We start from the raw sequence: 14517 nt of genomic DNA, 5'->3' as shown, positions 1-14517 counted from the left end.
ACAGGCCCGTGGAGAGGGCCACTGTGTGCAAGTAGTGTGAAAGGGTGGGCCTGAGGAGAATGCCAGTGTGAACAAGTTAAACGGTAAGTACAAGAGTGAGGGAGTGGGTGTGGGTGGGTAAGGGGGAGAACGTTTTTTGAGATACAAGTAGGAGGGGCCAACGAAAGAAGAGTTGGGGAGAAAGCGTACTCTAGAAAATTGGGACAATGGTGCAATAATGTCATCATATTATATGGACTCACCCCTTCATCACATGTGAAAAACGTTGCCCCATAATGCGATAGAATATTGAAATATCACTTCAGTGGATTAACAACGCAGTGGGAAAGGGTTACCAGGAATAGCCCGGAGAGGGAACATTTCAAAATTATATCATTGACAGTATGCATTCATATCTGTTAGCAACATGGTGAAAAGCATAAAAAGAGACAGGACATTTTAGTTCTCTGGAAACTTTACGAAGAGACTAAAGATGAAAAAAGAAGTGAGAAGGGGAAGAGGAGCAAGCTAGCGCTCCACCCCCTCCTTATGGATAGTTTCCGTTATGAAAGCCAGCTGCAGGATACACATATCCTAGGCGGTTATCTCCAGATAAGGAGAAGACAAAGAAAAATAGGGCAGAGACAGAACCTCATTCGAAGGATAAGAAAGAAAAAGGGAATACAAAATATTTTGCGGTCATTAAGAAAAGCGCACAGCAGCAAATGTTTAGAGAAGCAGAAAACCGTAGAGAAAAGAGATCAGGAAAAAGGGAAGGAACAGAGAAAGGGAGTGGACAAGCAGAGATGGACGACTGGATATATACAAAATTTAAAATTGATAACTGGGGACAGGACATGGAAGAGGATGAGTGAGATACGAAAGAAGCAGATAACTGCATCGGACTGGGAGGACAGCAGTGACAATGACAGTAGGGAAGATTACTTCAACCCTTGTAATCCAACAAGTGTGGACAGCGGAAGGAGGAGGAAAGAAGGGAGAAGAAGATATAGGAGCAACAGGGAAAATAGGCTTTGAAAAAAAGGAAAGCAAGGATGGCAGTAGTGAAAAGATCACAACGCAGAGTTAAGCACAGAGCACAAACTCAGTTGCCCCTTCTAATGAAGGCAAAAGGGGAAGTACATTATGTACCCTGGTAGACGATGGATAGGGATAATTTGGTATACAGTTTACCTTCACTAATGGCAGGGGCAAGCAAGTGGATACATGCATTCGAGAAGGAGACAGCAGGGATCCCACTGGCCATAGGGGACATCAAGAGTTATTGGCAGTTTGGGTAGGGGAACGAAGTGACAAGATTTGGCAGCAAGCAGGGTATGCAGTGGTAAAATTAAGCACCAACATACAGGACGATGCACCTTTCAACAATCATCCAGCACAAGTGTGGAGGAAAGCTCCGAGAGCTGTATCCAGATAACTCAGATATGCAATCAATATTAGCACGTAAAATGAAGCCAGAAGAGGACCCTGCAGAATGCATACGATCAATACAAGAAATGTGGACGCAAGAGAATAAACAATCATGGCACAATAAAATACCTCTATTCTATCATTCTAGTGAAGGGGCTCCCCACAGACGTGCAGACTTCCCTAGAAAAAGTAGTAGGGATAGAAGCAGACAAGAAAGACAGTGCAGTAAAAGCGGAAAATACACTAGTGCAGAAATAACTGGCCAAAATAAGCATGCAAGGGTCAGTGCTCACAGGACGAGCTAGCGTTCCACCCGCCCAACAGGGGGAGGTGGGGGGGACTTCCAGTAAAAGTGGTAGCACCGCAAGGGGGATATTCACAAGCACCATATGACCCACAATGGGGATCATGACAGATGCAACAGCAGCCCGAATTTACAAATGCAGGAGTAGTAATTACATACATGGGACAATAGCAGACAGGGAGAGATTATTAACCAAGGGGAAGTGGATTTGGATATAGGGGTATGGTGCCCCGGTTTGGAGGACAGTGTTTTGTTTGTGGACATGCAACTCAGGGAGTTCCTATACCATACACTCGTAGGGATATCACTTGACAAGCCACACTAAATTTTTTTTTGTTGAATTTACATAGAAGAAATAACTTCAATATACCTCTACATAGGTGATTAATGTCTAGCTAATAGTTCCCCGTGGCTAGTTCACTACTAAAAACCTGTGCTATCCCCAAAAACTGCAATAGTTTTAGTACATGATCAAAAGATTTATTTCATAATAACAGTGCATATACATCCATATAGCTGTTGCCATGTCATTTTTACTAAACATAATTAATCCCTTCTCATTTGCTGTACATATTAAATTGACACTAGCCTTTATTAAAAAAAAAAAATCAATAAAAAAAGTTGAAAATACACAAATGCGTTGGGCTAGATACTACCTCATGTATCCTTCATATTCTATCACTAAAACACTTTACACAAGTCTCTAAAAGATGTTCTGTTCAGGGTCACGCCCTCACTCAACTCAGCTTCCTGCTTACAGTAGTATTCCGTTTCCATGGCTGGATTCTTAGAAGCTTGCACATGGATTGTGTGCGAGACGGACACTTCCACAATCTTAAGAACAGGGGAGATATTTTGCGAATGCAATCAACACAAATTAAATGACCTCACCGGAGAGGTAAGCTGCTTCGCCTATGTCAAGAGTCCACTGCAGAACAGTTGCTAGACTTCCTTTTAACCCTGAATTTATTGGTCCAGGGTAACAATCTCCGCCTTAGGTCAGTCTTTGAAGAGGACATTTTATTGTGGGACGGCAGGTATAACACTCTACCATACTTTGAATCGCACCATAGGGCAAAAAGTAACTGAGCAGAATCAACAACCCAGTAATCGGCTATATTTCTCCTTGACTGAACTATATGAAATCGGTACTAGATATGGCGCATTCACACTAGTCTGCACTTTACCATTACAAAGAACATGTTTCAGGCACTTTTTCTGGCCAGGCACCAAAAATTTGGAAAAACTGCGAGTTATTTCATATTTGCCAGAAGACATCCTTGAGTGATGCAACCCCTACATATTACTGACATACCCTTTTCCTAGACCATTGACATCCTGGGACCACGTCATTCTGGGACCCCTTCGCCTTCTAAAACTGGCAACAGATAGGTCTAAATGATCATATTAGGTTTCCCTTTACTCTAAGGCTTTTGCTTTGAACTCTAATTCCCCATTTCACAAGAGTGGGGTTCCCTAAATACTCACAAACCAGGGATCACGTCAGGTGATGACAGGACTTAAGGGAACAGGGGTCTCCCCCACCCTACACAAAAAAGAAACACTTTGCATCTCCAATTATCAACCACAGCTGGAAGGCCTAGTGGAACAATTCAAATGAGACCCTGCAACAAATCTTGACGTTGGTCAATGAAGATGCCAAGAATTGCAAAGATCTACTCCCATGGCTGCGGTTTGTAGTGAGGGACACACCCATGGACAGGTTTCTCACCCTTGGAGTTGGTTTAAAGCAAAGAACAGACCCCCTGGGAAGGCTCAGAGACGAGATCTTCCGCTGTGTATTACATGGAAGGCAACTTGTGGATTCTGCACAAAGATTGTGTAAAAAGATGTTTTGGGATGGGGTGCAGGAAGGGGGGGGATGCAGGTGAGGGTAAACTGGAATCCATGAACTCAGCCGACAGACTACCATTCTTGCGTTAGGCTTGTCCAAGATTGAAGGTAGTGGGAAATTCCACCAACAGGAGGGACAAGGAACGAGGAACGGGCCAGACAAATCGAAATACTGAAACAGACACTTGTCAATTATTTGGCTGGTGAGAAGAGGATTCAGGAGTGTTGAAAATCCTTTTAGTCTGTTAGTTCCTTGGTGGGGCCCCTGTGAGTCACTATGTCCAACTTCGGGTTGGGTTCTCGCCTGAAATTCCCTTTAACCCAGACTGGTTCAGCCCCTCTTCCGGGGGAAATAAATTATGGCTGAAGTTTAGAGAGAACGGACTTGGCATGTACTGCGTTTACTTTCCATTTGAGAGTTCATCTGTAGATTGATGGGGCAACTGAAGCCTTTTACAAGGAAGGCTTCAAATCTTAACTTGGTCTTCTTATATCATTTAGTAGCCCTACGCCATGCCACTCTGCATGTCCAGGACTAGACGCAGACCTCAGACCGCTATACCTACCATGCCCAGTAGCTGCCTCAAACATATCATAAGCCAGTATCTGAGAGGTGAGCTACGAGTTTGTTTTTATGCCAGCCAATAGAAAGTTGCAAAATAAACACCCAATTATTTTTTGCAACTTTACATAACAAGCAGCCATGATCACATCCCAACTAGCAAGGGAGAGAAGTAAGGCACTGTAATCATTTATCTTCTTTGCTCCAAGTGACCAGGAACTTGAGCAGAGGTGGTCCAAGAAGCCGGACCTGATGAGGAAGAGGACAATGGTCTACCTATGCTAATGCTTCAGAGAGAAAAACAGAATGAGGCAGATTGGAGACCAAGCATAATTTTTCATCTGAAACCAGTCGGAAGTTTGCATCAAGACACATTCGCAGTACATACTATATGTGGGATTCCTAGAATCATTTGGGACTTTTCCAAACCTCAGACTGTAAAGGAATACCCAAGCAGGCCAATCTAGCGTACAGCACAGCTGTAAATACTTACAGGGGGTGCCACTGGTAGCCCAAGTCCAGAATAGACCGAATTAGACCATAGAAGGACCCAATAGAGGAGAGGTCATCAATCTCTGCACCCTAAACCTGGCCTAATGTTTAGTGTCATTCGATCAGTCTGAGGACCTGCTCCAGTATCTGTCCCAGTTACTTGGCGGCGCAGAATGATGGTGAGGCCTGGGTGGTGGAAAAGGAGGTGCGGGGAGGTGTAGGAGTAACTGACACTTAAAGCATTGCGTCTCACTATGCCCCTGAAAAAGTTCAGCATCTGAGGCAAGGTCATGAAGGTTCTAAACCTTGCCAATTACAGGTTACTTAAGTGGGCTAGTGGTGGACCCAGAATGAGGTCCAAAGTCCTTGATGTTCTGTTAAGGAAGGTTTTTAAAAAGCCTCCTCCCGCCATGTGAGACACCACTTCAGTTTCACAATAATAAGAGGTGCCAGGCTTGGTGAATGCCTAAACACAGCATTTGGTCCACTGAAGATTAGAATGTTGAAAATCTTTTCCGTAGGTGCTTGGGGGGGGGGGGGTGTCAATGTTGGGGAGGGAGCATCCCATAAGTACAGAGGAAAGGGGATAGGACTTCGGAGTACAGAATTATGTATACAGCGTACATGCCTGCTTATGAAGTTAATGAGTACATTAGCAGTCTATATATGATAATGGTAAAGTAGTACAACTGGCTACCAACTTTACAGACCTTGCAACGTGGGTATCACAGCCAGGATACTCTGAGCTGGTCTAGTTGTCTGTGGCTGTGCTCCAATGGTATAGTTTGTCCCCAGAAAAAGACTAGTCAGCAATGAACAGTACCCACCAACCAATTAAAGTAGGTTTAGTTTGCTAAATATTGTATATTATATAAAGGCAAGGGGGAAGTTATTTATAATGAAGTATTTAATACATTCAGTGAGAAGGATACACTTTTAGATATGCATGAAGATTGTAATTTATTTGATGAAATTTGAAATGTACGAGATGCATTGTGGAAAAAAATATATAGTATACCGTTACAAGCACAAATTACCATTTGGAACCCATACAGAGGGTGCAGTTTGAAGTTACACAAGCTTGTAGGACTTTCCGTCCTCATTCTGTTTTCCCCACCACCTCCCCAAAGTTAAGAACCACCAAAACATTTGTTTTGTCATTAGCAACTTTCAAGATGGCCCGACTATAGTACCTCTTTGATGGGGTGCCTTCTGGACAGCTCACCCAGAACAAATTCACGTTCTAGGTTTGCTATGACAAACACACAGTTAAAGTGAAGTGAGGATAGCACAGGCCCAACGCGTTGGTCTTGGAAGCAAGACCACGCAGAGCAACAGAGGTTTGAATCCCAGATCCGCGCTTAGAAAACCAACTCCGGTATGCTATTAAAACCAATTAAATTAAAATAAATAAACTGCAAATACCAAATTGTTACTCACTGAAATGCCAGTGTCCTTGTTCAGGATAACCTGCAGGAGGTGTGGTGGAAGGATGGGCGGAGATTTGAAGCGTTCTTCCAGTTTGCAAGTATATGGATCTTGGTGATAGGGCCCAGGGGGAGAACTGGACAACTCTGAAAAAGAAAAATGTTAAAATGGGATTATTTGTATTGCATTTTTCCAAGCTAGTGGTGGGTTGGAAGGGCGAGGCGGTTCGCTTTTCATAGAAATCCAATAACAGTCAGCTGACCAGCATTCAACTGATAGTGTTCGGAGATCTGAAATCCATATAATTCAACTTCATAAACCTAGCCTTCTTCAGGACCCAGATCAATTGCTTTGCAGGGACCCTCTGCGCATTTCTGGGCTGGTCTGAAAATGAGAAAGAATCCCAATAGGATCAGTATCTGCAGCCGAGCACAGGTGGAAGCTGAAAAAGCAGAGGAGCGGTGTCTGGGAATTGGGATCAGTGTATTACTGTCCTGTCCTTAGAACCAATAGTGCTCACAGGTGTGCTTAGGTCCTATGCCTCCCTGGATGCAGGACCTACACAAATAGGTAGTGTGGGCTCTTGAGTCGTCCTTAAGGCAAGCCGTGGTAGGGCTACGCTAATAAGTGGAAATAAAAATACGGCGTCACTAAGCTCTGGATGGCACAGGATAGCAAAGATGGCCACCGTCGCGGCCAGGTGAACCGCATGCTGGCGGCACTGTGCAGGCTCTGGGATTCAAACGTAAGCGAAAAGCCTTGCAATTAGACAAAAAAACGCTCCGTCTGAGCAACAAGCCTATTTCTTTCATCACATTGTTAAACAATCGTGGCCTACAACCTACAATTATCCATTTTCAGGTAAAATACATTGTATTCACGAGATTACACAAATAACAGATGGAGAATTTAAAAGGGGAAACCTTGTTCACGCATCAGTCCATGGTCTCCCAGGTATCTCGACACAATCTCCCCCCCCCCAGCCCTTTCCCTGGTGGCCTTGGGCTTCGATTTCCAAAATGAAAATGTTTGCATGCTGCAATTTAGCCAGTTGGAGAAATCCGACTACCAAACTGCAGGTGAAATGTTGATCTGCTTTCATTAAAGCACTCTTCAACGCATCTCTGGCCAGTCCTAAGAGAGATGGACCTTACAGTGACTCTCGTAACATTCCAGTGGCCTCTTTAGCTGAGACACGTATTCTATCCTTGCCGTACACATCAACACCTCCCCTGCTGTCCCGATCCTTCTTGATCCCTCTTCTGCATTTGACAAAGTGAACCATTCCATCCTCATAAAAAAGGCCCCATGACACCCTTGGCATTTCAAAGCGGACCCTGGACTGGCTTACTTCCTAACTAACTGTTCCTCCAAAACCATTCTGGGCCCTTTCTCCTCCCCTACTTCCTCCTCCACCTGTGGCGTTCCCCAGGGCTCAATTATTTTGCCTTGGCTCTTTAACATATACCTCTCTCGCCTCATTTCCTCCTTCTCCCCAACTTCCAGTGCTATGCTCACAACGCACAACTCTCCTTCAAACTTCCCACTGACACCCTTGCACCCTCCTTCATCCCGGACTGCCTCTGCCATCCAGGCCTGGTGCACTGCTAACGACCTCTGCCTCAATACCAGCAAAACTGAGATTCTCCCCACTGGGTCCCCTGCACCCTACTTCTTCCCCGCACTCTGGCCTTCCTCCATGGGCTCCCTCCTCTGAATGTGTATTGATGAAATACATTTGGATACATCGGCATACGACGAGCTGTCTTTCTAAGCCTGTACCTTTCACCAGTCAGACCGCTTGGACGCGGAATTTCTCCTTATTTAAGGTACGGAATAGTTTTTGTTGGATATTTGGCTGTCCTGTCTTGATAGCCACATGCATTTTCTTCTTTTGTCTAGTCTTTTTTTTAACACGTAATGTGGTCCTCACCATCTATGGCTACCCGTTTATAATTTGTACGGCACAGTTTATCCATTGACATATTACGGCTAATTAATTAATCCTTCCTGAGGTTTAGATGGGTATGAATTATTTGGGAACGAGACCTTATGCGTTTGTCCTCTGCAGGGTTTTTTTTGCTAAATGTATCCACGGACTCCATCTCTAAACCTTGAGTTAAATATCCTATTTTTCCCTGTAGGTTCTGAAGTGGAGCCTACTATGCTCTAAAGAGCATCAGCCGTTCTGGCCGCCTTCTAGTTCTCTCTACACTATTACACGACATCTAGGCACTACTAATTCAAGCCTTGCTTCTGAAGAGGGAAGACCCTCAAAACGCATAAAGCCACAGTACCTTATATCTTGGACTTATGAATTACATGTTTGCCTATGATCACAGTTTGTGATTAAAAAAAATGTGTGTATTTTATGGACTACATAGTTTCTGGAATTTTTTCTCTTTATTTCCATTTATGGAATAGTGTTTATTGAATCCTATTTGACTTATATCTGTATATCTCTACCTATAACTAGTTACCACCTCTCTGGTGGATTGTTGAGTGTGCGAGGGACGGGAGGTTCCCTATTGTTGGATCCTTTTTTTCTCTTTATGTGTTTAACTGGACCTTATGCCAAGGTCTCATTTCCTCCCTTGCACCTTGAAGTTCTAAAAACCAGCCTGCCTGGTCTACTAAATTAAGTTATAAAGAAACGTTACATTTTAGGTGTGCTCCCATTTCTCTTTTTGCTCCCCTCCTCTGAAGACAGGAATCACAGTCATCTTCGACTCCTCCCTTGCCTTCATCCCTCATATTCAGGACATTGCCAGGAAGTCCCACTTTCAGCTCTTCCTTCTCAAAGGAACTCTACCCTTCACCTTCCCTCAGAGGCTCAATGTTACCCAGGCTCTGGTTCTGTCCAGGCTAGACTACTGGAATAGCCTCCTCCTTAATCTTCCTTCATCCAACCTGCGACATCTCCAGCTAATCCAGAATAGGGCAGCAGGACTTATCCTTGGCCTCAAGCCCAGGGACCACATCTCTCCTGCCCTTCAAAGCCTTCACTGGCTCCTGGTATCAGCTTGGATCAAATTAAAACCCTTTGCATCATCCACAAGGCTATCTGGGGTCGGGGACCACTCTTCAACGCTTTGTGACCAAATGCTCCCCTTCTAGACTCATTTGTTCCTCTGGCACCAACTCTCTGCGTGTGAACAGGTTTTCTAAACGGAGAGCTGGGGGTTGTTCACTTTTCTCGGCGGGCTCCCTCCTGTGGAATTGCCTCCCTCTGCCTATGCGTCTGGAGCATGATCTCCTTAAGTTCCGAAAATACCTCAAGACGTTTCTCTTCACCTCTTCCTTCCCCTTCAAGTCCAAAAACACAACCCTAGCTAAAGGCAGTTCGAAGAGGGCTTGAAGTCCTGACAAGCAGAAATGTCTGAGAGTTCCTGTGGATTGAAGCAGCAAGTTAACAACTAACAAAGGAGACCTTATAACGGACTCAAGAAGGGGACACAAAAAGGCTTGGGTCTGAGGTAAGAGGGGTTGCCCTGAACACTCCAAAGCTCTCAAGTGACTTCTTGGAATCAGGTAAGCAATACCTTTTCCCCACAGTACCTTAGGTTAGAAGAAAATGTTTGTGCTACATGCTCCACGATGTTGCAGCTCTGGACCAGACCTCTGAATTCCTTGGGCTGATGACTGAATGCAGGACAATGGACGGGATCTCTCAGCAGCAGTCTCAAGGAAGGACCTGTGGCACGATTTTCAGCAACCTCTTGGTTCACTGCTGTTTTCGTGCCTTTTCTGCAGCACCAAAGGACACAGATCGCCCGGTCCAATCTTCTTTGCTTCCTGCGGTGCCATTCTCTGGTGAGGGGGTCTGGGCAAGTTGGATTGGATCTCTGGAGTGGCCTTACTGGTTCATCAAAGATTTGGACGGATTCGGCCTCTCCACGATGATTCACTTGAAATGGGCAGCAGGTCTCCCGGTATTGGGGTTCTGCAGCTCTGGAAAACTCCTAGGACATCGGGAGGTGGCTTGTTTCAAAGTTAGTCTTGTGACTGGTTGTTCCCACCAGCCAAAGAGAAGGAGTCACCCTCTTTGGAGCTCCTCTGTCGCACAGAAAACGGGGTCAGGACAGCAGTGGACGCTTCACGGTGTTGCAAAGGGACTGCAGGCGTCTCTGGTAGTCTACTTCTGTTACTTCAGCTTCCAGTGGCCGACTTGCTTTTCACTCCAGAAGCCTCACCTTTTTATACATTTCCAGCACACACACCTCTGCAATCTCTCAGCATTTTACAGAAAGGGGCGTTTGGCTGTCCAATGAAGATAGCCAGACCCCCTGTGGGAGCTGAACATATTCAGGCATTCTGGCAAAGGACAGGGGAGTGGAAAACTCCTCCCCCAACTTCCTAGGTACTCAGACACTGGAGCGTACACACACCCCCCCCTCCCCCCCTCCCCCCCTCCCCCCCTCCCTCCCCCCCGGACCCCAGTTGGTACTTGGTGCCCCTATTGTTCACAGGAAGGGGGATATTATGTATCTCTTTGGCACTCCACTGAAGGTGGTGTGGCCAATTTTCTGAGGCTAAAGAGTTTGGTGAGAGATGCCAAGTATCTATCCTTAAGAACTGTAGTTACTTGAGGATATAGAAACATATTCTTATTTGCCCGTAAGGAGCTGTGTGTTGCAGTAGTAAAAACCCAGATGCCTTTAAGAGCTATGGACCAGACAGAAGCCATAGTACAGGTAGGATACAAAGAAAAGAGAGCCCACAAGAATGAATGAGTGGAAAAAAGCTCCACTCATTCAGGATTGAAAGAAAGGTCCAGATGTCCAGCAGAAGGTGCTGGTGGTCTCACGGAGAGGGGGTGAAGCACAAAAATGATAACTCTCCTTCACAAAGAATCATTAGTGAAACTGTACACTTTGAAAAGGGTAAATGACAATGGAGGTCCTGTGGTTGCCCAATGGCTCCACTACATACAGAGTTTAAAGTTGGGTGAAAAGGTGAGCAACTGAACACTGGGCCTGCATTGAAAACACTGCCACCACAGATGCTAGTGCTTGCCCTGCAAATTCACAAATGCCAAGGCTTCTCCCTTTTCCAGCTTTAAAAAAAAGAAAAATAAACACATTCAGATTAACTTGTGAGCATCCCACACATTAGAACAAGTATAAAAGAATCCAACCTGATGGGTCAGAGCCCTTCTGGGAATCCACCATTAAAGCATCAAACACTTCAAAGTCCGTTTTCTTTACTTGAATGACATTGTTCACAGTGCCCATTTGACTAGTTACAACTGGCTGAGGGAAAGAAAAAAAGAAAATAACTAATTGGTCCTGTGTATCACATATTACCTTGCAGTGGGTGTAATGGGCTGCTGAAAAACTTACTAATACTTTGTTTGGTACCAAGAAGAGGCACACATCAGAAACAAGAGCGGAAAGAGATGCAGCCCTGTGTTACAAGCAGAACAGCAGCAGAAAGGAGGTCATGCAACAATGAAAGGATGTCAATAGAACTGTACCTCAGAAGGGTCATGCGTCCATTGGCCGTCCACGTAAAACTTATATTGATGCTCTCCCTCTGGCAGATCCAAGATGGCTACAAAGTTATTATGGCTTAATGAAGAAGAAAATGAAAATATTGTTAAACAAAAATAATAAAAACCTTCTTCTAGCAATCAAGCTCCCCTCCAAACAAAACTGACACTTTACAAGTAAATATTCAATTTAAGATTCACTTCTATACACAAAATAATTCAATCTACTTTATCCTCTTCTTCGGTCCTTCCTTTGGAGTAGGATTCTGTAGGTGCTAACTTGCTCACAATCGGGATGTTCGTTCACGTGTCCTTTTGGAACATAAATTGAAGTCACAACATCCACCCAGAAACCCAAACGAACAAGGGCTTCTTTCTGCTCAACTTTTTGCTAATTGGGGGCGGTGGGGGTCACGATTTCCCAACTTCTGCACCCATATAATCTTAGTTTAATCATTTGTATTGCGCACCATACCCAAAGGTATGAGGGCGCATGAGCAGCATGGTTATTCAAAGCTTGGTTACAGGTTGCTTATACATTACATTGCAGTATTGCAGTGTGACAATAGATGTGTACAGTTATTCAAGAAGGCTATAATACAATACAAATATTTATAAAATTTACAAATAAACATACATTACAGGATTGCGGCAGAGTGGTGTTAGATGGTAGAAGTATTAGAGATCCTTGTTCTTTATCCACTGGATATAGTTACTTCTAAAGTGTGTTTAGGTTTGGGGTGTCCTGAGGGATTGTGGTAGGGCGTTCCAGCGTTGGGGTGCTTTCACCTGGAAGCTGTTGCCGCCCATTTTGGCGCGTTTGAACCTGGGAACTATGAGCAGGTTTGCGTTGGAATTCCATTCAAAATCCCACCATACTCTGTACATGGCAGACATTTCTTCCTTTTATAACGAAAAAGAAAACCTGCACCTCTGCAGCTGGAGATTCTACATTGAACAACCGTCAAACCTCTGCTCCAAGATACAATGTTGATTTGAATAGGTTGCATAAATCACCCTAATCCAAGTCTAAACCCAAAAATGTGGACCCCGACATAGCGTGCCTGACAGCAGATCAAGATCCACAAAAGCAGCAGAGCAAAGGGTGAGCGACCTGCGTTGGGTGCACCATGCCACCACACACCCACCAAGCTGGGTCATCAACACCATAGACTACTCAAAAAGGAGACGTATTTTAAGATTCATGCCAGCAAATTTACAGCAAGATCATAGGCACAGATTATGCGATCTCACCCATTATTTAGAAAAGAAAACATTTGTAATTTCGAAACAGAAACCCATCAAACCTGGGAAAAATAAGTTGGGAGAAAACATGGGACCTTCACTAGAACAGAGCCAGCTTTTTTTGTTTCTCAGGAAAGCATCAAGATAAGTACTTTCCACAGTGCAGACTTTTCCTAGGCATTAGGTTTTGTGGTGTGAACAGCTTATGCATTAAAGAGGGGTGGTAGTAGTATTTGTATTATTTGTAACGCGCACCATCAGGCCCGAAGGCATCAGGGCGCAACTTGTGCAGAGTTGCATACAGAGCATATAAACATACATAATTTTAAGCACGAGGCGAATGTACATACATAATAATCAGCGAGTGTAACAATATACATAATTTACAAGGCAAATATTTTACATGAGACAGAGACACAAGTGTATAGTCAGGCGAGATGGGTGGGCCGATGCTAGTAGGGCTGTGGTGTGCAGAGCATGTTTCAATGCTGATTGAAGAGCTATGATTTCGTTTTGGACTTGAATGCGTTAAAAGAATCTTCTGATCTGATGTTGACAGGGAGGGCATTCCATAGCTTGGAGGCAAGGACAGGGAAGCTTGTGCCCCCCGCTTTTTGCAGTTTGAACCTAGGGATCGATCAGTAGGTCTGGGCAGTTCTTTGAGGTCGGGTAGGCGCATGGCGGGATAGCCGACTGCAGAGGTACGGGGGGGGAGCCTTGTTGGCCAAGCATTTGTATGTGAGGGCAAGTGATTTCAGTGAAATTCTCTGCTGGACGGTAGCCACTGTAGATTGGTTCTGGATTCAGAAATGTGATGGTTTCGAGGGATGTTTAAGGCAGCTCTGATAGCATTGTTTTGGGTGATTTGTAATTTATTCAGGTTCTCTTGGCTAGTTCCTAAGTAGAGGGCGCTACCATAGTCAATTGTAGACAAGATGAGGGTTCTGGCTAGTGTGACGCTGTTTGGAGTAGTCAGAAATGGCCTGCAAGCTGCAATGAGTTTGCAGGTGTATGCAGAGGCTGATCTGACTGCATTTGTTTGTCGGGATAAGGATAGAGTGGCGTCAAGGTAAAAGCCTAAGGTTTTTGTGTCTTTCGAGACTTGGATGGTATTGCCGTCAATGATAAACGACTGGTAGGACGGCTCAAGTTTGCTAAGGCGTTGCGTAGTGCCCAGGATGAGGAGCTCCGTCTTGTCGTCATTAAGGCATAGCTGCTGTTGGGCCATCCAGGCTTGGATGACCAGGCAGACTTCGTTCAGGGTCTTGGTGTCAACTAAGTAGTCTCCAGTAATGGGAATGAGTATCTGGGTGTCGTCTGCGTAGTTGGTGTTATGAGACACCCAGATAGTCAAGTACATCAAAGAGAGATTTAGTAAAGACATTATAGAGTGTAGGTGACACGCAAGAACCCTGAGGCATGCCACAGAGAATATGAGAGGGGTCTGCAGCTGCGGACTTAGAAAAGACCCGCATAGATCCATTACTCAGAAAGGATTTGATCCAGGCCGTGGCTGACGGAGAGAAGTGGGCAGCAGAGTGGAGGTTTCTGCATAAGATTTGGTGATTGACCAGGTCGAAGGCCGCAGAGAGGTCGAGGAGAAGTAACATGGCTAGTTTGCCCTTGTCCTTCAAGACTCCCATTTGTGTTTTGAGATCCATTAGAGCCGTCTCAGTCCTGTGTCTGGGACGGAATCCAGATTGCCTAAGGCCTAGAAGATTATTGGATTCC

General features: G+C 44.8%; 1 protein-coding gene across 2 annotated transcripts in view; it reads right to left on the bottom strand.

The window, feature by feature from the left end:
- The window catches only part of PRKAB1 (protein kinase AMP-activated non-catalytic subunit beta 1), a 165483-nt gene that overhangs the window by 74392 nt on the left and 76574 nt on the right, over positions 1 to 14517 (bottom strand). For both annotated transcript variants that reach the window (XM_069619708.1, XM_069619709.1), the window contains 3 exons: positions 11527 to 11620; positions 11188 to 11302; positions 6063 to 6196 (listed from right to left, as the gene is read on the bottom strand). In XM_069619708.1, coding sequence (XP_069475809.1) covers positions 6063 to 6196; positions 11188 to 11302; positions 11527 to 11620 — 343 coding nt within the window. The remainder of the gene's footprint in view (positions 1 to 6062; positions 6197 to 11187; positions 11303 to 11526; positions 11621 to 14517) is intronic.

Source organism: Ambystoma mexicanum, chromosome 10 (genome assembly GCF_040938575.1).
Source record: "Ambystoma mexicanum isolate Mex_15411 chromosome 10, UKY_AmexF1_1, whole genome shotgun sequence".
NCBI lineage: Eukaryota > Metazoa > Chordata > Amphibia > Caudata > Ambystomatidae > Ambystoma > Ambystoma mexicanum.
This window is presented reverse-complemented; position numbering and strand designations above follow the sequence as displayed.